This window comes from Poecilia reticulata, chromosome 11 (genome assembly GCF_904066995.2).
Source record: "Poecilia reticulata chromosome 11, P_reticulata-male-v2, whole genome shotgun sequence".
Lineage (NCBI taxonomy): Eukaryota > Metazoa > Chordata > Actinopteri > Cyprinodontiformes > Poeciliidae > Poecilia > Poecilia reticulata.
This window is the reverse complement of record NC_088840.1, coordinates 15,508,918-15,536,610: the sequence shown is the minus strand read 5'-3', so window position 1 is coordinate 15,536,610 and position 27,693 is coordinate 15,508,918. Positions and strand designations below refer to the sequence as shown.

General features: G+C 37.7%; 2 protein-coding genes and 1 long non-coding RNA gene across 4 annotated transcripts; 1 reads left to right on the top strand and 2 right to left on the bottom strand.

Moving 5' to 3' along the window:
- Window positions 1–534: 534 nt before the first annotated feature.
- LOC103472456 (leucine-rich repeat and immunoglobulin-like domain-containing nogo receptor-interacting protein 1) lies at window positions 535–9,528 on the bottom strand. Of its 2 annotated transcripts, none has more exons than XM_008422102.3 (2): window positions 8,987–9,528; window positions 535–4,029 (listed from the first exon to the last, which is right to left on the bottom strand). In XM_008422102.3, the coding sequence occupies exon 2, from the start codon at window positions 4,015–4,017 to the stop codon at window positions 2,188–2,190; it is 1,830 nt and encodes a 609-aa protein (XP_008420324.2). In that variant the 5' UTR covers window positions 4,018–4,029; window positions 8,987–9,528; the 3' UTR covers window positions 535–2,187. The 2 variants fall into 2 exon arrangements, with proteins under 2 accessions (XP_008420324.2, XP_081468394.1); XM_081612268.1 differs by lacking the exon at window positions 8,987–9,528 and adding an exon at window positions 8,553–8,973.
- A 691-nt stretch (window positions 9,529–10,219) lies between these two features.
- ctss1 (cathepsin S, ortholog 1) lies at window positions 10,220–19,651 on the top strand. Its single transcript, XM_008422101.3, has 9 exons — window positions 10,220–11,003; window positions 12,671–12,851; window positions 15,056–15,179; window positions 15,280–15,402; window positions 16,709–16,861; window positions 16,944–17,168; window positions 17,396–17,561; window positions 18,384–18,489; window positions 18,571–19,651. Exons 3-9 carry the CDS (start codon window positions 15,057–15,059, stop codon window positions 18,668–18,670), a joined length of 996 nt encoding a protein of 331 aa, XP_008420323.1. The 5' UTR covers window positions 10,220–11,003; window positions 12,671–12,851; window position 15,056; the 3' UTR covers window positions 18,671–19,651.
- A 4,401-nt stretch (window positions 19,652–24,052) lies between these two features.
- On the bottom strand, window positions 24,053–26,759 carry LOC145553599 (uncharacterized). Its single transcript, XR_014089648.1, has 2 exons — window positions 25,824–26,759; window positions 24,053–24,788 (listed from the first exon to the last, which is right to left on the bottom strand). It is a non-coding gene; the product is annotated as an uncharacterized LOC145553599 (long non-coding RNA).
- Window positions 26,760–27,693: the final 934 nt, after the last annotated feature.

Here is a 27,693-nt window from a genome sequence, read left to right as displayed (position 1 = left end):
TATATAATGTTTCATTTAGTAAAATCATTATTGAAATAAATGTATACCTTTCAATGATGTTCTAATTTATTGAATGGGACTGCTCTGACGTTGTGTTGCACCTAAAACAATCTGAAAATGTAAATGCAGTAGTTTCAGGATTGATTCCCTTAGTAAAGGTAAAAAATAATGTCACTGTGGCTTTGAATATATAAAAAAATAAGATGAAACTTGCACTGCCGGTTACCTATTTAAATCAAACCCCGTGGCATCCAGAAGTTTAAAAATATCTCCATATGAGATTTATTTACTTATTTATTGTACTCAACTCCAAAACCTTCACTGCAAGATGCTTTTTTTTATCTCTACTGTACTGGAGGCTTCTGTTGAACGTTACTCTGGAAACAACTTGCTTCTTCTCTCTAAGCCCCTTGCTTGACACTGTCAGAGTTACTGTATTGTCATGGCAACAACATCACTTTTCCAACATCAGAGAAACAAAAGCTGCCGGGATTATGGGCTGTGGTCGTGACAGTAAATGAAAAGCATCACCAGTCAGTTGTTAAAAGCAGTCATTTATTTTATTTTCACAAACACATGTATGTCGTTAACGGAGTGTTTCTGTGTTCACAGCATGTGCAGCTATAGCTCCACTTTCTGGTGGATGCCTCTGAACACATCCCAAAAATGGGAGCAGAAATTGAAAGTTGTGACCTCAGAACCGATTGTTTACCCTTTGGATGCTGAGCAAAACGACATCTTCTTTCCCACAGCACTCACTCTGAAACTCAAGTGTCTTTCAGTGGAAATATACCCACATCAATATTTTTCAATGAATAATCATTTTAATTCATGCAGCCGTCAGGTATTATTTAAAAAAACAAAAAATTGTTCCATAAACATGTTGAATAATGTACAATGCATGTGACAATGTAAAAAAAAAAAGCATAATCATTGAGAAATACCATAACCTTAATATAAGGCCAGGATCCCTTTTGGCATTTTATGCAAGGTCTAAAAAGAATCACAAGTTACATTATTGGCCATTATATTCCTCCTTTAAAGTACAAGCAAAAACACAAGTAAGCAAACCATCTTTTGTTTTGTTTTTTTTGCTTTTTCTTTTGACAGCCTACATATTTATTTGGTAAATGGTAAAGATGTGTGAAAAGCCTTAAAATCAATTTCTCTCTTACTGCAGCACCAGTTCCAGTTCTAAATGTTTAACTTTGAATGTAGATATTTGTAAGATTAGGCACAGTTTTTTATCCATTTTCTTGACTTATTAATATTAACAAAAGTGACTCATTTGAATGACATATTTCCCTGTGTTTCCCATTTTTAAAGGCAGCCAAAACAAATCCGCATCTGTTTTATAGCATATTCTGACAAACAGACATCATGGAAGCTGGATGAAAAGTTAATCAGCATTATAATTAACAAAAACATTAAAGGATGTGTTAAAAGACTTGATATTCATTTTACAGTATTTGTATAAAATACACAAACTGCAGGATCCAGTGACACCTGAGAATCAATTAAAGTGGCTCGTTAAAGTTTACACACAGCTAAAACCAGAAGTTTACATTCTCTGAATAAAAAGACTCTTTTCTGTTTCACTGTCTGGCATTAAATCAAATCAAACTTTGTTTGTTTTAGGTCCATTAAAATGACCAAAATGATGTCTACTCGCTAAATGCCAGAAATAGTGAGAGAAAAAAACTGTGATAGATTTATTTATTATGTCTTCAAAATTAGACATAATCTGTCAAAAAAAAAAAAAAAAACAGGACAAGCAGCTGAAAGTAAACCAGAAATAGGTATCGGCCAGAAAAAAATCTGATTGATACATCTTTTGCTTTTATGTCTTAATCTTTCCACGTTTTATTTATGCCCTCTCTGAGCTGTTAGTTCTTTAATGACATGCAAAGTGTTTTTCTTTTTCAAGAGGAAACAAGCGTGAAAAAAAAATCCTTGTCAACGTGGATTTTTTTTTTGAAAACTTAACTTAAAATCCTCGCCATGTGTGTAATACTTCATGCTCGCATTCATTTAACTTGTCAGACACTGCTAAAATTGCATGGGTGTTAGTAAAATGTGATCATTTCTTACATTAAATTCAAACATCTCAAATAGTCAAACGCATTTTAGTTGTTCTCATCCAGCCACACCTTATGAAAAATATGTTTTTCCGTTCATCAAACGGACTCATATGAGTTTCATGGTGAACCTGCTCGTCTCCATGTAGTTTGACGTCCCCGTGTTGCTGTTGGACATGGCGCTGCGTGGCACGTAGGCGATCGTTGCCGTGTGCTTGATTTGCCCCTTTCCTTTGCTCCAGAAGAACATGAAAACGAAGCACACGGACACCGAGCCGAAGAATGAGACGAATCCGATCGTCGCCGCTATCAGAAGAGTCTTCACATCAAACGGGAGCTTCTCATCTCCATCCACTCCGGGGGGAGAGGAAGGAAAGGCAGGCCAGCCTTTAAGACGATAGTGTTTTTTAGGAGATGATGGCAAGGCTTGGACATGAAGGCTGACGCGCAGGCTTTCATTTCCCGCTGCATTGGACGCCACGCAGATATAAGTGCCGCTATCGTGTGGCTGAGCGTAGCGCACCTCCAGGGAGCTGTTGGAGAGGGCCCGTATCCTGCCTACAGGCGAAATCTGCCTTAGCTGGGGATTAAGCCAGCTGACAGATGGCTGGGGGTCACCTTCTGAGCTGCAGTAAAACACCACCGAGTGTCCTTGATTCACTCTCACATCTTGGGGCCTCCGGTCCACAATCCGAGCCGGCCGGCAGGTGAGCAGGCTCGGTAGTTCATCCTCGGAGAACTCCAGGAAATTCCAGCCCTGCAGCTGGGTGGAAGTCATGCAGGTCGGCAGACGCCCACCAAAGTTCACGTACATCCGCCTTCGAGCCACCCAAAGCAGGCGGCAGTCACACGCGAGGGGGTTGTTGTCGAGCCCCAGGCTTTTTAAGGTGACCACTGAATGGAAAGACCCCGTCTCGAGTGTGGTGAGAAGATTTCGTGAAACATTCAGCACGCTTAAATATCCCAAACCTTTAAACGCTCCGGTTTCGATGCTTGCCAGTGAACCGCCGATGAGATGAAACTCTCGGAGCCGGAGTAAGTCTCCAAGCAGGTTCCCATGGATGTAAGTGATAGGGTTGAAAGAAAGGTCGATGGACACGAGGTAAACAAGGTGATGCAAAGCAGCGTACGGTACCTCTTTGAGGTTGCAGTGCTTGACGGATAAGGATGTCAGATTGAGGCCGAACAGACTGTTTCCTGACAGAGTCTCCAGCCTGGGGAAATGTGCAATGACGAGCTCCTTTAGGTGCAGCAGAGGGTAAAAAGAGTAGTTTGGCAGCGAGATGAGGTCCAGCTGGTGAATGTGAAGGCTTTTTAACACACTCAGCTGAGTGAGCGCCTCGGTTGGCACAGCAGTGAGGTTAGAGCCGTCAAGGTCCAGCCTCTGTAGGCCACTCAGTCCGGCGAAGGCTTGATTAGAGATAAAAACAAAGTCGTTATTGTCTGCTAGGAAAACCTGCAGAGATCCTAAGTCTGTGAAGGTGAAGTCCAAGAGGACAAGAATCTCGTTGCTGCTTATATCTAGCAGCTGCAAGTTCGTCAAACCAGCAAACACTCCCACAGAGATAATCCTGAGGTGATTGCGAGAAAGTCGCAGCGTGAGCAGATTCTGCAGGCCGAGGAAGGCTTCCGCTTCCACCAGCGCCAGTAGATTGTCACTTAAATCGAGGTGTAAAAGCCGAGTTAGTTTGTGAAACTGCTGATTCACCAGAGTTTTGATCGTGTTGTGGGTCAGGTTGAGCAGCTCGGCATCTTGGGGGAGACCGTCAGGCACGGCGCCCAGCTGAGCGCCGGAGCAGTTTGCCTCCAGAGCGGCGGCGTTGCAGCGACAGGACGGCGGACACAGCCAGAGGGATTCGGACGGTAGCGCCACCCCTGCAGCCAGCAGGTACACAGCCCTCCAGTACAAACACAGGTGGGCTGCAGTCCCCTTAAACATCTGGAGACCTGCCTGTACGTGAGAGGAAAAGACAGTGACGCCTGTTTAGTACATGTCAGGATGAAAATACGTCTTCTATACCCTTTTGAAGTGTCAGAAACTAGATATCGATCATTTCCTCTTGACTGAAATGGTGAATGTTTGTTATTCTGAATGTCTTTGATTGAAAAGACATGTAAATAAGGGTCACTAAGTTGATTTCCTGATAGATTTCTGCCATTTCTGTGCTATATTTAAGCATGCTACTAATCTTAAATCTCTAACAACTAACTTTTTACGCTAAATAGGGATTACAGTCAATTCAGATTTTCCTTTAAGACCTTCAAAGTTGTGAAAAAATACTTGTCACCAATAGATTTCTTGTGCTTCTGCTTTTTGTCACAGTAAATGTCAGACTTCTGTTTCAAATCATCAAACAAATTTGACATAAAACAAATATAACTGCAAAAAAACCCATTTTGAAATTCAGATTTTATTATCCAAACCACCCAAACACTGTGTGAAAATATATTAACTTAATAAATCCCATCTCATGTTTAACAAAAATGTAGTGAAGATCTCAGAAAGTTAAAAGCTAATATTCTGTGAACTGACGAAATAAAAGTGGGAGGAAGGCATCCTGCTATATGTGATGTAAAACAAACACATCATTTTAAGATAAAAAAAATAAAGTCACTCCAACAGACAAGCATGGTAGTTGCAGTATGATGATCAGGGAGTGTTTTGCTGTTTCAGGATCTCTATTTGACAGCAGAAATCCTGAAGGAATATGTGCGGACATCAGTTTGTGACCGTCAGCTCAACCAGATTCGGTTTATGCTGCGAGAAAATGACCTAAAGTACAAGTGCAAATCTGTCCCTGAACGGTTCAAAGCATAAGAAAAAAAACTAAATGAAGACTTATAGATTGGCCGAGACGTGTCGGGACTTCAGTCTTACAGAGATGCTGCGGTATTACGTGGAAAAGGTAATTAATCCTTTAAACTCTACAATGTTGCGGAATCGAAGTAATTACTCAAGGAAGATTCGGCCAAAATTCCTCCACAGCATTAAAACGACTATGACTAGGAGGCTTTTTTTCCCCCGTATTGATACATCTAATCATTATTTGAAAGCTCTTTTGTTTTAACTCTGATTATTTTTGTCAAATATCAAAGTTTGATTCATAATCTGAAACATAAAATGGGCAGAAAGGCAAGAAGGAAGGGAACATTTGAATTTCACAGCACTGTATTTATGAAGTCAGCTTGATTAAATTACAAGCAGGTCTGTCTCCTAGGAAACAAATCATAAAGAAATGAAGAAGAACCCCAGACTCCTGTAAAGTACTGCATGATATTTCCACGAATGTACTAACAGTAAGATTTTATAGGAAGTTGCTACTTTGATCGTCAAAAGCGCATTCGACAAGAAAACAAAGCACTTCTTGCTGAGAGTTACATATTTTATGTTTTTAATTAATTAATCACCAACGAAAGCAGGTATTTAATACTTAGCAACCCTTGGACAGCTGAGTTTGGCTGTTTACCTCTGGTCCTTCAGAAGCTGTGGTTAAAGAAAATGTAGAAGAACAAAAGAGTAAAATGAAAAGTGGAGATAAATATTATGCATTTTCATTTTTAAATTCCTGGCTTCAACATGAGAAAGACGACCTAAGGAAGTCACCAACCACTCTGTGTTGTGTTGAAGGGAGATAATGACAGCCTCAAGTCAAAGCAGATTAAAAAAAAATTGTTTTTTGCTACAAGTGATGGTGGCGAGGTAACCTTAGCAACACGGACTGAGGCTGCAGTCCAAAGGACGGTTTTATTTTAGCTTGACAGTGCTTGCAGGATTTATAAGAAAGAGAAAACAGTAAAACAAAGAGCAGGCTGTAAAGCCAGTGTACTCTTGTTTGATGTGTGCACACAGAGTGATAAAGAGAGTAAACCGGCGCCACAGGAGGCTTCATATCGAGCCTGTGTTTCATCTCTTTAGCCATCATTTCCTCTCTTCACATCTTTCATTGCTTTTTCCCCCTTATTTATCTGTGACACATATGCTAATGTCGCAGCTTGAGAGTTTTTACGCTGCCATTTCTCAGCGTTAAGAAACGCCAGCAAATTCTTTGCCAAGAGCTTTGTTAGTTTAAAAGGTTGAGATTTAAGCAAAACCCATGTTCTCTGCATTTTCACAGCACTTAATTATCAGCTAGCATATCAGTTTTAGGTTTAGCTGCAAAAGCTGGGATCACTTCTCCAAAATGCAATCAGCACACTGACTGTTTTATCAGAGGGGCAGATGTAGTTTAGAGCTCTTCCAAAAACTGTTTAATTTATCATCAGGAAAATTGAACATTGAGGTTTAGTTGCAGTGAAGATCGCTACACATGCAGTGGTTTTGAAACTGTAGACCACAGTCAGCATATTATCTTATTATTGTGATTTTAGAAAAACAATAGGCCATAAAAAAGTAACGTTTTCGTCATTTAATATAGCACTTATGTGCAATAAAAGAAAATTAAAGAAATATTTCAAAGCTCGTACTTTGTTGAAGCACTTTTTAATTTCATTTCAGCATCCCACCTTGGCAAGGTTTGCAGTTCTACCTGGCGAATTTTCTCCAAATCTATCAGATTACGATGAGTTATTTCATCCAAAACCCACTGCAGGTGTCAGGCCGAGAAGTTTAATTTGACAGACAAAGAGTTATTTCTTCACAGTCCAGATTGCAGGAGATTATTATCATATATACATAAACGGTTCTCATCTGAAACTCCATCAATGTTGCTGTCTGCCTCTTAGCAGACCATCTTGTCTTTTCCTCCAGTTTGGAGAAACATCCACTTTCTGTAATGTCTCTGTTGCGCCCTTTTCTCAAATTATTAGTCTTTTTGCCATGTATAATCCTGTACGTTTTGTGTCACTGCTGATACCTTTGTAAAACAGACATCTTTTCGATCATTTGCAGCATTCCTGCAAGTGCAGCTGACCTTTATTTTATTCGATTTATTATGACTGATAAGTGTGGGCTGAATAAGACTGAGTATTGAAACTGTTGTACCTCAACAAAGTGTTAATGCATTTGTTATTTGATATTTTCTCTTGAACTGTACAGAATAATAGTTGTGCGTAAAATGTCTCTAAATGATTTATCCCAGTAAAATCTGCAGCAAAAACCTCTGATGTGAGCAGAGATTATTCAAAGCCGCTGTCATGCCACCGGTGCAGAGCTTGCTTGAAATTAGATGTGGTTGCATCTTCTGATTCTTCTCCAACAGTGACAAATTTTGGATAATGATCCTTCACTCACAGTTCTGTCAAAGATCATTGAGCTGCACGACAAATCAAATTAAAACTTCCAAAAACAAAATCTTTCAGTTCTCCAGAGGCAATTCAGGGATGATCTCAGTGTAATTATTATTGAAACGGAATACAATTTTATAGGTAAAAAGTTATAAAGACAGGGTTCTAACATTACAGAGTTATAGTTTTATTGATGTAGAGAAGAAATCTTTCATTTTTTTATGACGAAAAAATCCTTAAATCTTGACTGTTTATATGGGTTTTCTAATGAAAGCCTTTAAAACTGAATGTCCTTTAATGCTGAACAAATAAAAACCTTTAAAAAAATCTAAGCATGTCAAGGTTAAAAAAACAGAACATTTTGTCACAGCCCAAAAACATATGCACATATATATATATGTATATATATATAAAGAGAGAGAGTCCAAAGTTCTAACATAGTTAGGAAAGAATTGTATTGTATAGTTGTATTTTATACAACTATTACCTCATTTTTGCCACAATCAATGCAGAAAAAAAAGCTGTCTTGACTTTGTTACTGGGATATAATCCTCTTGTCATAAAATATCAGAGATGCATTAATGCGGTGACAGCAGGGGGCTGAAGTTTGGAGCAGAGATCGTGGCTTTATAATTCCTAGAACTATGATCATATAACAGATAAATATGTGCCGTAATATCAGGAAAGCCTGTTAGGGGTTCTAACATTTCTTTCCTCAACCTCTGAATCCTCCTAAACTCTTTTCATTCATTTATTTATACATGGTTGGGCAGTTGCAAAACCCACCAGCAGGGGGCAGAATAAATAGCGAATTGCATGCGAGTTTATATCAACAGCTGAGATGATCTGTTACTGGGAAAAACGCCCAGTTTCTGTCACACACACACACCCAGTGAGTTATCCCTCTTGTCTGTGAGTGTGATTATTCCGTGTGAGCACGAAAACAACAATCTCTTTAAAAGCTAAACAGAACCGTCAGATACAGCAAACTGACTGCAGGTGTGACGGAGTTCAGCTCATCAGAAAATGTGAGACTTGCTGGTAAAAATCTCTTTAAGCTGCCAGAAAAAGAAAATATAGAAACAAAGACAAGTGACACATAAAGTGCGATCGGTGTTGGCAGAGCTCCGCTCATAACTTCCAGTGTTGTACAGAGCACACCAGAAAAAGAAACATGAGAGGAATGGAAAATTTTTTCTCAGCTTTTGCAGAAATAATAATGTATCTCAAAGGACATAACGTACATTTTACATCTCCTGTAAATTTCTCTTCCTTGTGCAATGCTGCTTCTTCCAAATACATCTAGTTTAAAATCTGTGCTGCTTCTTTTGTTTGGGAAGATTTTCTCCAGGAAACTGAAGTAGTCTTGATGATGTTTGTTGTTAGGATGAAGCATCTGATGATGATGATGATGATGATGATGATGATGATGATGATGATGATGATGATGATGATGATGATGATGATGATGATGATGATGATGATGATGATGATGATGATGACAGCAGCTCTGCACATCTCAGAAACCATTACACAATTTGAAAATATGTTTGTTTTTGTTGTTTTTATTACTGTTGCTGTAGTTTCTAACTCAAACACAGGCACATTGCCTCACTTAGCAAACATAATCACAATGATTGTTTTGAGTAAAGAAAAGAAACAAAAAACCAAAAATGGCAACTCACCTTTTCTTCAAATCGAACTGCTTGTCATTCTGGTCGCTCACTTTTTAAATGCAAATCTCTTTCCTTGCTATTGTTGTCTGAAGTGAACACGAGCAGAGAGACGATTCAGACGCCGCGTCCAAGTAAAACAAGCAGTTTGAGAGAGCAAACACGCAAGGAGCAACAAGAAAGCTTCCTCCTCCTCCTCTCCCTCCCTCCCCCCCACTGTGAGAATGCAAACTCCCGAGGAAGCGTGATGCTGCAGCTCGCTTGCCTCTCCGACTCGGCCGTCCTCATGGCAACAACAACAACCCGGCTGTGGATGTGGAGAGCGTGCAAGGGGATTTATATGCAATAGCTGCTGGACTCCCTCTCCAACACACGGCTCTAGGATGACAGGATGCAGGTCTGCCCATCGCTTTGGGATGTCGAAGCCACACCTGATGGGGAAGAGTCCGAGCAACAGACACCTGACAGCCGTCACAACCTTTAGGAAGTTTACAAAACTGATACAGATTGAAAATAGTGCTTTTGCCCTTGCATTCTTGTTGGTCTGAGCTTTTTGGTATTGCACTTTTAGTTAGTAATCCATCTAGATTAATTATGTCGTTTATAATAAATAATTTTCAACACCAAATAGGTCTAATAACAATTTTTTTTGTGGTACGGAAAGGGGTGGAATGAAACGGAAATCTTAATATTTAAGAGAAAGAACCTCTTGGAACAGTGGCTCAAATCTTTATACACACATAATTATTGAGGCACTTGAGTTTTCAATCAAATTGGAAGTTATAATCTTTATTCCGGATTTAAGAAACTGTTTAAATCCTGTGATATTAACTGAAGTGGAAGCACTCAGACGGCAAATCTTAAAACAGGAGAACGGCTTTAAAAATTGTGATACAGGACAGGATGTTAATGGGTCTAAACTTAATCATACTTCATTGTTATTGGAGCATCATTTTCCTTTACATTAAGCATAACAAACCAAAACAAAACCAAGAAATGTGAACTTAATCAGGATTTCCTGGATGAAAAGTTGATTATTGACGTCAGCAGACCTGGCAGCAACCAAAGACAAGCAATGTTCTTTTTTTATTTATTTTTATTTTATTTTTTTTAAGAGAAAGAAATGATGTTTTGCCTGACTTTCACATTCATATTCCAATCTGCTGACAAATAATGAGAGCAGTTCATTTATTTCCTCTTAGAAAAAAAATACCATGATGTATTTTTCTGCACAGACGCTTTTATCTAGATTTTCTTTTATATATAGATTTTCTTTTATATATACCACATCGACATCCTGAACATTGATACTTATATTTTTTAACTGCACAAATAAATAGCCAGACTGCAAATCTACAATGGAAAATAAAGCTTTGGTGGATTAATGAATTGAGGTCAGCAGCCAGGAGGCAAGTAAATAATCCGAGAAGGGAATCGATTGAGACTAACACGACCTTCACTCTCAACAATATGCTACGAGACAGGGAGTCAGCTTTAAGGAGAAACCAATAAAATCTTGTTTTTTGCAGTAAATTGAGATTTGTGCAAACTCTTCATATGGCATCAAGTGAAAGCCGTCTTTGTAAGTTTAGAGATGGCCACAATGCCGGCACGATGTCATCTTAATGACGGTGTTAAGTAGACCCACCTGTCTCTTCGCTCAGCTGCAGGATCCTGAGGTGTGTTGACGCACAAACTATCTGGGATTTCTGCACAATAAGAGCTTGTGCTGAGTCAGAAACTTACCATCTGCTGCCATACCTCAGGGAACCTGCGCTCATCAGCAAATCTCTTTCCAAACCCGGATTCAGGAAGGGGGGAAAGATCAGAGGTGAACTCCTGCAGCAGTCTGAGCCAAATCAAAGTTCGGCGTTGCGTAATATCTTGATAACGTTTGTTTCATTATATCTGCTTCCTGTTTATCCGGTGTTGTGGCTGGATTTCTATGGGTTTTTTTTTTTTTTTGCTACATTGAGGACAGTAAACAGTGAAGTGAAGCGTATAAAAAGGAGAAGTGTGTTAGAGCAAGGTAAGCTGCAGACAAACAAAAAACAAAAATCTGTATTTTAAATCTGAGTATATTTCTCACAACTAGTCATCACACTCGCATTTTAAAGAACGACCTTTCATTTGTTTCTAGGCTTTTCTCACTGTGACAACACAAGGAAGTTCAATGTGCTGTGAGATAAAAGTATAAAACGAGACGTTTTTGTGTCCAAATGCATAAAGACCCAGTCTGGCCTAAATGAAAAACATTGTTTCTGCCAACTTCATCTTTTACAGTTTTAATCTTGAACTCCATTTAAGATTAAAGATTCTATTTTATTGTGTTATACTCTTTGTTGTTGCACGGATGATAAATATTAAAGGATCATTTCTAATTCATCAGACAAAATTATGTTTTATTAATGTTGAGAGTTGATTTCACCTATCCAAAGATCATATCCTCTCGTTGTGATCATAAACAATATATTAATGTGAGACTTTTAAAGATAGTACATTTGGGAATCTCCTCCAATCCACACAAGGTCAAAATTTGAGTCTGGTTGATTTTCAGTGGAGTTGACATCAGAGTCATCCCACAAGCCTAATGTTATTTCATTTTATTCACATGTTTCTAACCTAACTAAGTACATTTTTGGAGCAAGATCTTCTTTCTTGGTTGGCACCCTTTGAGTCCGTGGCATTGTTATAAATGGGCTCCACTGTTCTTTGCTGATAGTGACACTGAAGTACAATATGAAACTGGGCTACATGATTAAGCTTGGATATGGTTGGTTGTTCCAGCCTCGAGTGAAAATTTGTCGACTACAAAGAGAAGTCTGGTTTGCAACGAGAAGCCAAACAGTTTAAGTGAAATTTGCTAACAATGGCAAGAAGAATGTTCAAGTGTTTGATGTTATTTTTTGCCAAAAATATGAGGTAACACTTTATTTGATGGGGTGTTCGTAAGACTGATATGACACTGTCATAAGTATGACTTAACACCTGTTATGAACATGAAGACGTCTTTATAAGTGTTTATGACTGTGTCATTTGGTAAATAATGACACTTTTAATCCTTTAAAAGTTGCATTGAAAGTCCAAAAACTGTCATGATTTAACAAGTAATGTAAAGTTGGCACTTTTAATGCAACTTTTAGAGCAACTTTGCATTAAAAGTGTCATTATTTACCAAATGACACTTCATGATAACATTCATAAACATTCATAAAGACTTCTTTATGTTCATAGCAGATGTTATGTCATGTTTTTGACAGTGTCATGTCAGTCTTATAAACACCCCTTCAAATGAAGTGTTACCAAATAGGTAGATTGTTACAGAAAGTTTGGTTGATGTGCAACTTCCCATCAAAAGGCATGTGTGGAGTTTGCATATATGCTTTTTTTATTATTATTAGATATGCGGGAAATCTTTTTTTTATCCATTCAACTCTCCAAACACATACACACACACAATTCAAATGCACCGTTAAATCTAATGGTCCAAAATGACTGGATCCAAACCACTAACTGTATTTTTTCATTTTTTACGTCAGCATACAGTATCAGAGCATGAGTCAGTATTATGCCGGTAAACAGCGAAGCCTTGCACGAATAAAACTACTGGTTTCATCTGAAATTCATTCCTTTACTTCTGCATTCTCAAGACTTGGTTTTGGTTTGCGTGACATTTTGCAATTTCATGTTTCTCAGCTGCAGCAGTCATACTGGCAGGCTATATTGGGCCGAATGCAGCTGGTAGTAAATGAGATTCACATGACGAGCCGCAGAGCAGATGTAACAGGAAACAAGACTTCTCCTTTAACAGAGAGTCCGTCCGCTGGGTGTCATTTGTTCCTGGGACGTTAGCAACTCACTCATTGATCCCGTCAAGGTACGTGCAATCCTGGTTTTGTGTTTTGGGGGCAACAAAGAGATGAGCTGCTTGGTAAAATATAGCGAGCAAATTAAATTATTATGCAATATGATTGCTAGGAAAGTAGCCTAGGCACGCTTGTGAAACCTGTTTTAACTTCCCCTTTGTGAGCATGTGTAAAAATGTAAAAATACACACTTTATCATCATTTACAGAAATATTTCACAGACCTCCTTTACTCTCAGACGTTGTTGTGCACCAGCAACAGTGATTGTTTAATTTTACTTGTGTTGCTCTGTTTTCAGGCATTGAATTATTTACTGGCTTTCTGTCTCAGGTTAGTTAAAATTATGCAAAAAACTGCATAAGACACACGAGAATAGTTTTTAAATATATTTTATGTAAAAACTGAGCATCGTTAATCTGGAACCATGTATTTCAAAAGTCTGCACTCCCAGGTTTTGTGATAATAAAATAGGACTGTGATGCATCATTTCAAAGCTTTTTCCATGTTTAATGTGAAATTTATTCTGAAAATTTCAAAGAAAACAAAAATATGGTAAGACGTCAAAAAGTGCGAACAATGTGTTTACACTAGTGAGCACAGACTTGGTGAACGCTTCACAGCATTTGTTTATAGAAGTGAGTCTGAATAAAGTTTGGCTATTTCTATTTGCTAAATTCAAGATTAAAAAGGAAGATGTTTTCAAAAGTGCACATCAGTTTCATTAGCTGCATTTTAACATGGGTCAAACTTTTTGACCTTTCTTTGACCTTTTGAAACTAATTTGGCAGCACAATAAGAGTTATTGTTCATTTGGAGGACCGCTTTGTGCAAAAAGTCTTTAACTTCATGGCTGATGTCGTAACATGAACCTTCAGTATTTGGTACATTGATTTTTGAGGTGCTGTCTTGAAATGCATTCACATGTGAGCCTGCATTTAACTAAGATTATATGAATTCCTGTAACAGATGATTAGAAACCCAGGAAGTAATCGCCTGGGATTCCCCAAGTTGTCGTATTTAAGTTTTTAAAAATCCCCCATCTCAATATTCTCACAAATAATTGTATTAATCCTAGTTTATCCAGACTAGAAAACAAGAATAGCTTATTTTAATTCTTAACAAGAAAAAAAGTTTTACACATATTAATAAGCAACTTTAGAAAAAATGAAGAGCCCGCTGATGAAATGAAAACCTCCTGGTTATTCCACCAAATATTGATTTCTGAACTCTTCCTGAGTTAAAACATTAGTATTGTTGTTTCTAAATCAATATAAACTTGTTTTCTTTGCATCATTTGAGCTCTGAAAGCTTTGCATCTATTTCATTATTTTGACCATTTCTCATTTTCTGCAAATAAATAAAAAAATTTTGCTTGTGATTTCAGAGGCATGCTGTCAGAAGTTCATAGAATAAAAGAACAATGTTCACTTTACGTAAACATAAACCTGTAAAAAGGAAAATCATAGAAACCGATTGTCCGAATCAAATAACCTAAAACATCCAAACACCGCACAAAAAGGAGAAAGACAAGAAAGTTTTAGATTTACTTGCAAAGAGAACGGACAGAGATGTGCGTCAATTACGATCTCCTACCGCTCTGAAGCACGTCCTGCCGTACCCTCTCTCCTTTTTCCCTTAGGGCAATCCCTAGTTACATAGCTTTATCTTGAGTTAATCACTTCGCGTTGCTCCTTCTTCTGTTCTCTTGAGTCACAAGCTTGTTGCACCTACAGGCTGACATAGTGCAGAGTTCAGAGTTCAGAGTTCGGTTCCTGTTTGTTTCCTTCTGTAGCTGCAACACAGGAACTGATGAACTCACAGAACAGTGGTGACATGCAGCACAACTAAAACAACTTCACACATCAAACACAGTAAACATAGGATCAAATATACTAAATATTTCTAGCATTGATCATTTTAAGTGGTCTCTTAATTGTTTCCAGAGCTGTAGATATTGAAATATTTCCGCAGCTATGTGTTTGTTTGTTTTTTTTAATCAAAATCTATAATTCTGGGGCACAGTGTCGATTTCTTTTCAGGATAAGAACAGATAATCAGTGGGTAAATAGAGAGAAACCTTCTCACCAATATTGACAGGCAGCACAGTTAATATCTGAGCCATATAACGCTGAGGTTAGAATATCTGATCAGTCAAATAGTTCCCCAGCTAGATGACACCTGATCGTGTTAAATGCGTTTTTCTTTTGTCTTCTAGGATGCATGACGGGTTGAGTTCAGTTTTGCTCCTGGCAGCTGTGATCCTCTGCTGCTCTTCATCGGCCACAAACAGATTGTGGGACGACTGGAGAACTCAACATGGCAAAGCTTACGACAATCAAGTATGAGTTAGAGAGAAGGAAAAAAAATCAATACATTTATAATATTCAACACATTTCTTGTCGTACAAATGTGCAAACGTGTATGATGGGGCCGTTTCAGACCGAGCTGAACTTCAGGAGAACAGTGTGGGAGAAAAACCTGCTGTTGTTGCTGAGACACAACCAGGAGGCTTCAGCAGGAAAACACAGCTTCACTCTGGGGCTGAATCATCTCGCTGACATGGTAGGATGAGATCTAAAAAGGCGGGCAAGCCAGCTGACCTCAAAACAAACAAGAAATAGTCAGAAAAAAATAGTAAAACTCAGCAATAATTAATGCCTGGCCAAAAGTCTGCTTTCTCAAGGCTTTGGCAGCATCTAAGCCAGAGGTCAGCAACCTTCACGACCCTTAGAATTTTTTTTTTATCTGCTGAAAAGAAATTGCATAGAGGCAGGAAAGAAGCATGACTGTTTCAAGTGAAGTAGCTTGTTTTTTGTAAAGCCTACTATTGAAAATTTGTTTGACTCAACACCTATTATCACTCTTAGTGGTAAAGTTGTGCATATACTGCAACAAATCCAATGAGAAGGAGGTTAAAACAGACACGATATCAGCCTGTTTGTGCGCAAGTTGCAAGAAAACAATCCATAGAAGGGAAAACGTAGATTTTTTTTTTTCCACCAATAAAATGGAAAATTAAAAACATAAACATATATATTCAATTGCAAAGATGAAGAATCTGAATATGCAGGGTCTTTTCTAAAGGATATCACAAGGTGGTTTTTATTTGGCCGGAGAGCCTGGGCAGAAATGCCTGGATGGGTGTAGCATGTCAACGCTCTGCAGGAGTCTGGCTCCAATGTTTGGGACGCTCACACAAGCTTTTGGCTCGCTGTCAGAGGACAGAGCACTGCAGTTGCATTGGAAAGTGCCATCACTGTTCAGCAATATCCATGAATAAAAGAAGACAGAGTGCAGGATGATACTGAAGAATACAGCCAAAAAGCAGAGTAGGGGCGACGTAGACCTCGTTTAGAAATGGGATTGATTTTAATCTTCTACTTATCAGCACTTAGTGGGATTTTTAAAATCCTTTTTTTTGTTGTTGTTTTGCCTTTTAAACTATTATTCCGCAAAAGTTGGTGACATTTCAACCGGCAGTGGAAATGCTCTCCTGAATACACCAGACCGTAAAATAACGTGCTGAATCTCAGTGAAACCTGACCAGAGTCATTGTTCCATAGAAGCTCCTAAATGTGCAGCATCAACACGTAAAACTCACAAACACACCGGACTGTTTCATGAATAGTATAGAAAAATGTTCCGCCTTGAATGGTATCGAAATCAGAAAATAGTTTTAAAAAATATCTTCCATCTACATGTTTTTAGTACCCATAAACTTAAAAACTCAATTTAAGCTGTAGAAACTTACAAAGAGTTGTAAATTTAATGTAGGATTTGTTAGTCTTACATTTTGATACACTCATTGTCCACCGAGTTATTTTGACAAACACTATTCCTGTGTTTTCTGTTGTGCTTCTGCTTTAAGACGGCCGAGGAGGTTAATGAGAGGCTGAACGGTTTGAAGGTGGAGGAGCTTCTGGATCTCAGGAATGACACGTTCAGAGACGCAAATGACTCATCACTTCCTGCAAGCGTCGACTGGAGGTCAAGCGGACTGGTCGGTCCCGTAAGAAACCAGGTACTGAATGAGCTGCAGAAGGGAGATCAGCAAAACCTGGAAGATAACAGAAGCTCTGAATAGGTTTTTTTGTTCTTTTTAGGGTTTGTGCGGCTCATGCTGGGCCTTCAGCGCTCTGGGAGCTCTAGAGGGGCAGATGATGAAGCGAATGGGCATCCTCGTGATGCTGAGTCCACAGAACCTGGTGGACTGCAGCGCTAAGGAGGGAAACCTCGGCTGCAGGGGAGGATACATCACCAAGGCCTTCAGCTACATCATTCACAACGGAGGCGTCGACTCAGAGAGCTCGTACCCCTACGAACACAAGGTCATCCTCCGAACGCTGACGCAGACCTTCTAATCTTTCTTATTATTATTTTTCATTTATTTTACCCATCAAAAATAGTAATGTCCTTTTTTTTTCCTCTAATGAGTCACATAGTGTCGAGTTTATCTTTAAGACAAAGGCAAAGATCGTAAACTGAACAGAGAGCTGTGATAACAGCTTGAGTAACACGTTTTCAACACTTCTACATTTCCCCATCTTGTTTGCAGAATGGAAAATGCCGCTACTCGCTCCAGGGCAAGGCGGCTCACTGCTCCAACTTTCACGTCCTTCCACCGGGGAACGAGTTGGCTCTGCAGGCTGCGGTGGCATCAGTGGGACCAGTTGCCGTGGCTGTGAACGCCATGCTGCCCTCGTTCCATATGTACAAAGGAGGTGAGGATGCTGACGGCTCTGAAATCAGGGCGTTTGCAAGTCAACCTTCCTACATTTTAAGTCAGATTTATGATGAAATATTTAGAGTAAGTTTCATAGATGAAGCTGCAAATAACGTGCAAGTTTTCCTGTTTTATAGTTTGAAGGTGAAAATCAAATAGTTGTGAAAATGTTACTGATTTTGTTGGTATGGCCACCCCTGGTAAAACTGATTTAAAGAAATGTTTTTTTTTAATCTATAGAATAGCACGTTAGCTTCTCCTACAACACTTCACAAGGTTGTGGAGTACAGAGATGAATCTGACTTTTCCTCTGAGTACAGTCTACTTGGTTCCTCTCTTAAGCTCTTCTCTTCAGCTCACACACAGGATTTAGGTCTGTGGACTGGTAAGTTCTTGGAAAAGGATTCATTTTATGTTTGGTGAACCATTTCTGAGATAATTTCACCAAATAATTTTAGTCATCCAGCTTAAAGACCCATCGACCATCCATTTTCAGTTGTTTGGCAGAGGTGAACATATTTGATTTAAAAAGATCTTGTGTTGCTGAGTTCGTGATGCCGAGGACCCTAAAATGGTTCCAAAAGCATTTGGGAGAGGCCCACAGCATCACAGAACCTCCACCATACCATATGTTCGTCCTTTGTTTTAATCTGATCTGAAAGTCCAAGTTTTGGTTTGCAAACCTCACATGTTTGTATTTGTGATGGTAGGACAGAAATTGCCCTACCATACAATAACTATTCAATATTTCTGCTGTATTAAAAAGTTACCACACTCATAACTATTTCAGTTCCTGTTGCTAAATAAATTATTCTCACAGGTTTATACAACGCACCTGACTGTAACCCACAGCTAATCAATCACGCTGTGTTGGTTGTGGGCTACGGCACAGACGGAGGACAGGACTACTGGCTAGTTAAAAACAGGTAGGGGTGTGTTCACATTTACTTTCTTTTAGCATTTGTTCTTTAATAAAATGATTAAACGTGACATTTATGTGGTTGCAGCTGGGGAACGACTTGGGGAGAAGGTGGATTTATCCGGATTGCGAGGAACAAGAAAAATCTCTGCGGAATCGCGACGTTAGGAGTCTACCCAACGCTGTGAAGTCAACTGAGATTTATTCTGTTTTAATTTTATGTTGCTGGTTTTTGAAAGAAGCACACTGTGCTGTCATAGCACTACAGAATCTACTAACCACACACTGCTGGTTCAAAAGGTTCTAAAGGCCAATATAATATATTTTTAAAGTGCTGCAGGTGGGAGCACTGGGTTCAAATCCTGCTCTGGGGTCTTTCTGCAGGTGGTTTCCATGTTTCTCCTCTGCATGAGTCGGTTTTCTTCATGTATTCCAGCTTCCTCCCACAAAAAAAACATGTTAGGTTAATTGTTCTTTCTAAAATAAGATGTGAGTGTTTGTGTGTATTTGTGATGGCGACTTGTCCAGCTCCCCTCAGCCCTGCAAGGACCAGTGGCTGTGGACGATGAGTGAATGTTAGCTTTACAACTGAACTGCTAAAATGCTCTGCAGATGGAACAGATGGAATATTCAATTATCAATTATAAAATTAATATCTGGACTCTATAAAACAGGACCATTAAATTTTACAGATTTTGTTTTTACATTTTCCAAATTCAAAATTTTGATGTGAACAGTTGTTATGTTTCAGGAATGACAATTTTCCCAACACAGGGCTATCTCTAAATACAGATAAAATGCTACAAAAGGTTGAGAGTAAGTATTTGAGTTTTTGAGGAATGGTTTTTTTTTATTAAATTATTTTGCATACGAGGAACTCACAAAAACTAGTCCCTACTGACAAGAAACCTCCCTGTTTGCCTTTATTTATACAAACCCATCAGTTTAGATCCAGACCACAATGTAATTTATAGAGATTTCATCTGATATACAAACACAAAGTAGCACATTATTGTGAAGTCAAACGAAAAGAATACATTGTTTTAAAAAAAAAAAAAAAAAAGATGTATAAATAAAACTCTGAAAAGTGTACTTCACATTTGCGTTGAGTCATTTCTCTGCCTCCCTGCTCCGCCGTGCCTTCAGAGGGGTTTCAACGATGACCACCAGCACCAGCACTAAACATGACTGTAAGTTTATGGTATAATCCCTGCTTACGTATCACTAAATCCTCTTTTTACTGGTAGGGTTGTGCTTAAAGAGGAATTAAAAGTACTTGGGGACTGGTGCAGAAGGCAGAACCTTAAATCCTTTAACAAACTACAAGCTAAATTCAAATCATACAAACATTAAAATCTGAAACAGTGTGCAAAAAAAGGGTGGGATTCACCAAACAGACGAGACACATCTTTAAATGCTTCAATGTCTGACAAAAGTCAGAAACGTATTTTCTTTCGAATATGTTCAAGGCCTTTCAGTAGATTAAAAACATGATGGCCAGATAAATTATTTAGCAAATAGACTGTCGAGCTATTTGTCTCTACAAATAGCTCGACAGTCTTCTTTTAAAAACTGTGTGCTATTTTAAAGCAAAAATAAATAAATAAATACGTTTTCTTGTAGCATTTTTGTTTCTCAATGCAAAAAGCATTTATGAGAAAACACGTTTTCTAAAACATTTTTCAAAGATGAAGAGATTTTTTTTTTTTTAAAAACTCACAAGGGAATTGACGTAGCAGTAAGAAGCTGATCTAGTTTTTGCTCTGTTTTCAGGAAGTGTTTGTATCATAATGTGATGCGTTTTCTAAGTAAAAACAGAAATACTTGTGTGTTGCTGAACCTGGTTACCTCATGCTGTTTAAACTTGCTAAATAAAATCCAGATCTGTCTCCATCGTGGGCGGTGACTGAGGACTCGCTCGCCATCTCCTCCTCCAACTCTCTGAGGTTGCATTCCCTTCAGAAGAGAATCTTAAAACGATGTGGATTATTCAAAGGTAGCTTTAACAGGTGCCTTTTTAATTAATTTTTCTCTAAATTTCCAAAACTATATACCTTTTTTGCATTATTATTCCTTGTGTCGAATGGAAAATAAGGTTTATTTTTTTACGAAACTCACACTTCAGTTAAGCTAAATGAGTTTATGAAAGTATTCAGACTTCTATGACTGTTTGATGTTTGATTTCCTGTGACTTAATTTTATTCAATCATCACATAACAGCATTAAGGCAGTAAAACACAAACCAATCTGTGTTGTAAATAAAGTGACAGACATAAATATATAAACTGCTCAAAAAAATAAAGGGAACACTTAAGTGTTCACTTAAGTGTTTAAGTGTTCCCTTTATTTTTTTGAGCAGTGTATATATTGCTCAAAAAATATATACACTGTGTGTGTGTGTGTGTTTTAGATTCACTGCAGCTAGTGTGTCTTTTTTTCATCCGAAGTTGTGGATAAATAAATTAAATTAAATGGACAAAAAAGGGCTGAAAGACCTTCCTCCATCTCATGTTCCTCTGCGGATGGTCTGGGACGCATTCACGGCTTGTTTTTGCTGCCACCAAGTGGACAAAAAGCGCCTAACAACTACCGCATGATTATTTGCAGGTGTGAAGCAAGCGTGTATGGAGAGCCATTTCAGCCAAAATTAAATAAATAAATAAATGGGTGAAATAAATAAAAAATGAGTAAAATAAATCAAAAAATGAAGAAAATGAGTGAAATAAATAAATAATTTGTTAAATAAATAATTTAGCTTTTTCATTAACCCATTTTTTCATTTATTTATTTTTCATATTATCAATTTCTCAATTTCCCTTTTTTCATTAATCTATTTTTCATTTACCCACTTTTCATTAATCTATTTTTCATTTAACCATTTTTTAATTTAGCTTTTTCATTAACCCCATTTTTCATTTCTTTATTTTTCACATTATCAATTTCCCAATTTCTCTTTTTCATTTATCTATTTTTTATTTATCCCTTTATCCATTTACCCATTTTTCATTAATTTATTTTTCAATTAACCACTTTTCAATTTCCCTTTTTTATTATCCCAATTTTTTCATTTATTTATTTTTCCGATTATCAATTTCTCTATTTCTCTTTTTCATTAATCTATTTTTCATTAATCTATTTTTCATTTGTCCATTTTTTCATTTATCCCTTTATCTATTTACCCATTTTTCATTAATCTATTTTTTAATTTAAACATTTTTTGATTTCCTTTTCCATTAACCCGATTTTCTATTTCCCAGTTTCATTAATCAATTTCTCATATATCCCTTTTTATTTACCCAATTTTCTTTTATCTATTTTTCATTCAACATTTGTTTGAAAAATCTTTACTTTTCCCATTTTCCAATTCCCCTTATTTATTTAGTATTTCCTTATTTTCTTATTTATCACATTCTATTTCCCCGCAAAACTTAGGGAAAAAATAAATGCAAATGAGGAGAGGCACGTCATCAGGCTACAACTTCCCCAATTGGTTGGTTAGCGTCACACCCATACTTTGCTTCAAGAAAGATGGCGACCCACTAACGGGTTATCAATAAGCTGAAGCTCATTAACTTCATTAGAAAATAGTGTTATTACTCCTGACTTTAGTTCTCGTGTGGCCGCTCAGACAGAACGTGTTTCAGTTGGCGGCTCTCATGGACTCAGAGCTTCACCGTCGGGAGTTTTTATAGTTTGAACGAAGCGGCCGCTGAAGTTGGCTTACGATTGAAGGTTCGGGACACCTTCGTAGCTACCAGCTGTGATCCAACTATAAGGAGCAACTTTACTGTACATCGTAAGTGAACTGCAATATCCAGAGGCAGCTCTACGGAGCATCGGGCTGAAAGAATGAGAGTGGAGAGCCTTGGAGATCTGCATCGGAGGCCATCTTTCAGACATGCACCGCTGCTGTCCGTCCAGGATCCTCCGGTTGCCCAGACGTTGCACGGTAAGCTACTAACGCTGATGTTTGTTTTCCAACTACAGTCATATTTAATCAATAGGGCTCAATTACGATCGTGGGAGGGTTTGAGTTGATCTCGGCAATAGGTGACAAACTGAACGCCTCCAGGATGTTGAGACCAGCACGTCCTCTGATCCAATACATCTTAAGGATAAAATCAACAAAACGTGTTCAAATTAATGGCCCAACAGGTTGATTAAAGACAGTAAAAAGGTAGGAGTGGTTTCGAGTCGATCGCCTTGTTTTACCTTTGTAAACAGACAACCTGAATACAGTGACCTTTAGTGAGGGTTCAGAATGGATAAAAGCTGAACTCCTGCTACAATCTTTGCCTCTCTTGGTTACATCCCTGAGGTGTGCCAAGTGTGGCCCACATGCATATAAAGTAAATATGACTATTAATTTAAGTATTTCTTTGTATGTATAACTTGACCACCTTAGTTTGCCTGTTTTTGGTCAACGTGTGCCTCAACATTTGGTTACTGTTCCTTAGAGGTGGACAGAGGACCCACAATTTATCCTCCAGGAATAACAGCAGCACTTCAACATGTTTTTACTCAAAGTAAATCGTAGCTGAATAAGAAATTAAACAAGAGTAAAGAAGCATTTGGTAAAAAGTTGATCAGTACTGAGTAACTGATCAAGTTATCAGTTATTTCATATCTAAAAAAAATTATTAGAAGGCCCAAAATATTAAGTTCAGTGGAAATGTTGGTATTTTAAAGACAAAATGAAAAATTAGTTTAAATAATAGTGATGCTTCATAATAAAATGACTTGAGTAAAAGTAAAAAGTTCAGCATAGTAAGAGTATTCCTAAAAGTTCATTTGAGTTTCAAAAAGTTACTCAACTATATTTAAGTAAATGTAATTAGTCACTCCTAAACTCTGCCCTTCTGAGGGATGAATCATGAATCATAACAATGTGGACCAAGTGCATGTGGGCCAAGTGTGGCCCACATGCATATGCACTGTAGAAAATGAGAAGCTGACATTCACAAATGACATTGAAATAAATTCTAGTCCAACTTCTGGTTTGTTGCGATTCCTCTGGATCCTGTTGGAGGAAAAATATCCCAACTTCACAAGATGTGGCTTTAACCTAAATCCTGTCAGTCTGAAGCTTCTCATATTTAGGTAATCAAACCAAAGTTCAGATCTACCATAACTGGTACCATCGCCACCAGGTCAAAAGTACAGCTTTTTGGCGCAGCACATTCATTAATGTTTTCATCATGTATGTTTTCAGATGCAGTCCATCCTGCAGGCCTCTGGTCTCAGTGTTTCCCTTCAGACTCCCAGTGGGCTCACAGCTTCAGGATGACCAGAGACCTTCACCTTTCTGGAACAGGAACACTCGGCCACATGCACTGGTGACACATTCATTTAAAAAAAATTGGCTGTTCTTATACCATTGATATGCATGAACCGTCTGTATTTTACCGTTTTGAATAAATAAACTGATTATGAAATCTGTGTTCCTTCTAATATGTGAAGTTCTAATTTAATCAAATCTCATGTTTTCACGTCCCAGAGACAATAAAATGATCGTTTGTTTGTGGCTTAAAATAAACGAACCAAACAAAGCTACACAAATAGAATACAGATTGAAAGTTTTGGACCTGTTTTATTTTTTGGTTTCATTACACTGAAGATTCTTCAACATGAAGCTAAACAGTGAGTAGAGTACCATGTATGTACGACAACGTAGAAATGAACAAACATGACATATTGGGTTCTTAATAGCAACCCTAGCAGTTATTTTACACAGTTTGGTTTATTGAATAATGATTGTGTTCATTTACGGACGCCTTCAATTGGAAATCTGCAATCTGAAGTATCAATGAAATAGTTTAACCAGTCAGTCCTCAGGTCGTCTGCCCTGCATGTTTCAGGCCTCAGTAAATGTCTGATGGATGAGCTAATGCTATCGTTTGTATCAGGTGCTCTGGAACAAACACTTTAAAATGTTAATGTCCTGTATAACAGAGTGATATAGACACATGTTTTCATCTCACTGTCATTTCCACTCTATAGCTGAAGCTCATCACATTTCTGGATGTTCTGTGTTTCAGTTAAATTGAAGTTAGCAGGTTTTTAATCAGGGCCACAACACCCTGTGTGTGTTGGGTTTAAGAAAAGAGGCTGCTCTGTTGAGCACCAGCATTCATTTTTCCTCTGATGTTTGGGTGAACTCTTCTCTGTGGAGGTCGGCCATCTCTCTGGTTCTTCCTGAAGGAGACCCATCAGGAGTTCTGGTGCTGCTCACAGTGCAGACGGTTCTCCTCACTGTCAGCCCTGGTCCCTCTCAGCCAGGATCTCCAGTCATTCTGTTCCTTCACCCTTGAATAAACATAACAGAATATGTTCTGGGTGTTATTTATGATTCATTTGTTAATTGAAACAATGTTTAGTATCAAAATAAGATTAATTTATTTCCTTAACAGTTCCTTCTCCTGTTCCCTCAGAAGGGCAGAGTTTAGGAGTGACTAATTACATTTACTTAAATATAGTTGAGTAACTTTTTGAAACTCAAATGAACTTTTAGGAATACTCTTACTATGCTGAACTTTTTACTTTTACTCAAGTCATTTTATTATGAAGCATCACTATTATTTAAACTAATTTTTCATTTTGTCTTTAAAATACCAACATTTCCACTGAACTTAATATTTTGGGCCTTCTAATAATTTTTTTTAGATATGAAATAACTGATAACTTGATCAGTTACTCAGTACTGATCAACTTTTTACCAAATGCTTCTTTACTCTTGTTTAATTTCTTATTCAGCTACGATTTACTTTGAGTAAAAACATGTTGAAGTGCTGCTGTTATTCCTGGAGGATAAATTGTGGGTCCTCTGTCCACCTCTAAGGAACAGTAACCAAATGTTGAGGCACACGTTGACCAAAAACAGGCAAACTAAGGTGGTCAAGTTATACATACAAAGAAATACTTAAATTAATAGTCATATTTACTTTATATGCATGTGGGCCACACTTGGCACACCTCAGGGATGTAACCAAGAGAGGCAAAGATTGTAGCAGGAGTTCAGCTTTTATCCATTCTGAACCCTCACTAAAGGTCACTGTATTCAGGTTGTCTGTTTACAAAGGTAAAACAAGGCGATCGACTCGAAACCACTCCTACCTTTTTACTGTCTTTAATCAACCTGTTGGGCCATTAATTTGAACACGTTTTGTTGATTTTATCCTTAAGATGTATTGGATCAGAGGACGTGCTGGTCTCAACATCCTGGAGACGTTCAGTTTGTCACCTATTGCCGAGATCAACTCAAACCCTCCCACGATCGTAATTGAGCCCTATTGATTAAATATGACTGTAGTTGGAAAACAAACATCAGCGTTAGTAGCTTACCGTGCAACGTCTGGGCAACCGGAGGATCCTGGACGGACAGCAGCGGTGCATGTCTGAAAGATGGACTCCGATGCAGATCTCCAAGGCTCTCCACTCTCATTCTTTCAGCCCGATGCTCCGTAGAGCTGCCTCTGGATATTGCAGTTCACTTACGATGTACAGTAAAGTTGCTCCTTATAGTTGGATCACAGCTGGTAGCTACGAAGGTGTCCCGAACCTTCAATCGTAAGCCAACTTCAGCGGCCGCTTCGTTCAAACTATAAAAACTCCCGACGGTGAAGCTCTGAGTCCATGAGAGCCGCCAACTGAAACACGTTCTGTCTGAGCGGCCACACGAGAACTAAAGTCAGGAGTAATAACACTATTTTCTAATGAAGTTAATGAGCTTCAGCTTATTGATAACCCGTTAGTGGGTCGCCATCTTTCTTGAAGCAAAGTATGGGTGTGACGCTAACCAACCAATTGGGGAAGTTGTAGCCTGATGACGTGCCTCTCCTCATTTGCATTTATTTTTTCCCTAAGTTTTGCGGGGAAATAGAATGTGATAAATAAGAAAATAAGGAAATACTAAATAAATAAGGGGAATTGGAAAATGGGAAAAGTAAAGATTTTTCAAACAAATGTTGAATGAAAAATAGATAAAAGAAAATTGGGTAAATAAAAAAGGGATATATGAGAAATTGATTAATGAAACTGGGAAATAGAAAATCGGGTTAATGGAAAAAGGAAATCAAAAAATGTTTAAATTAAAAAATAGATTAATGAAAAATGGGTAAATAGATAAAGGGATAAATGAAAAAATGGACAAATGAAAAATAGATTAATGAAAAATAGATTAATGAAAAAGAGAAATAGAGAAATTGATAATCGGAAAAATAAATAAATGAAAAAATTGGGTTAATAAAAAGGGAAATTGAAAAGTGGTTAATTGAAAAATAAATTAATGAAAATGGGTAAATGGATAAAGGGATAAATAAAAAATAGATAAATGAAAAAGAGAAATTGGGAAATTGATAATGTGAAAAATAAAGAAATGAAAATGGGGTTAATGAAAAAGCTAAATTAAAAAATGGTTAAATGAAAAATAGATTAATGAAAAGTGGGTAAATGAAAAATAGATTAATGAAAAAAGGGAAATTGAGAAATTGATAATATGAAAAATAAATAAATGAAAAAATGGGTTAATGAAAAAGCTAAATTATTTATTTAACAAATTATTTATTTATTTCACTCATTTTCTTCATTTTTTGATTTATTTTACTCATTTTTTATTTATTTCACCCATTTATTTATTTATTTAATTTTGGCTGAAATGGCTCTCCATAAGCGTGGAGATAAATACTCGCTGATTAAGCCTAGAAAGAGTCTGGTTTCTCCCCTTGGGAGCTGCACAAGTCAGTGACCCTCTGATGCGTGAGTGACTGACTATACAGTCTTCCGTCAGTGGGTCCTTTTTGGCCCGGGTTACAATCCATGTGTTTTTATGCTATTTCTGTCATTTTGATTCAAAATAATGTTTTGTATAATACTTTCTACTGTGTTTTTATTTCACACAAGAGTCATAAAATGACTCATGCTGTTAATCTTGAGGTGACGCAACGATCAGGAAGAGCATTTTAGTATTTAGGTGATATGGGCTCATTGCGATATTTGATGCACAGATCAAATGAAAGCCGTGGCTTCATGTGGTTCTATTTTTTTATTTTTTTTTTAAAGGATCAACTTTTATGTGCAATAGTGTTACAAGAATGGATGATGCTTGAATGTCTTCTCCCCAAGGCAACAGATGGCCAATAGTGTGATTTAATGCAATTCCTGTGGAAATATTTTAAATTCAAAGGAAATTCCAAACTGAATTTAGACTCAAATG

Bases quoted from the DNA above. Each gene is read 5' to 3' on its own strand.
- LOC103472456 (XM_081612268.1), bottom strand. From the start codon at position 8,603: ATGTATTTGGAAGAAGCAGCATTGCACAAGGAAGAGAAATTTACAGGA. The intron at 4,030-8,552 runs GTAAAATGTACG...TCTCACGTACAG, and splicing joins AAGAGAAATTTACAGGAGAT to GCAGGTCTCCAGATGTTTAA.
- ctss1 (XM_008422101.3), top strand. From the start codon at position 15,057: ATGCATGACGGGTTGAGTTCAGTTTTGCTCCTGGCAGCTGTGATCCTC. The intron at 15,403-16,708 runs GTAGGATGAGAT...TTCTGCTTTAAG, and splicing joins TGAATCATCTCGCTGACATG to ACGGCCGAGGAGGTTAATGA. The intron at 16,862-16,943 runs GTACTGAATGAG...TGTTCTTTTTAG, and splicing joins TCGGTCCCGTAAGAAACCAG to GGTTTGTGCGGCTCATGCTG.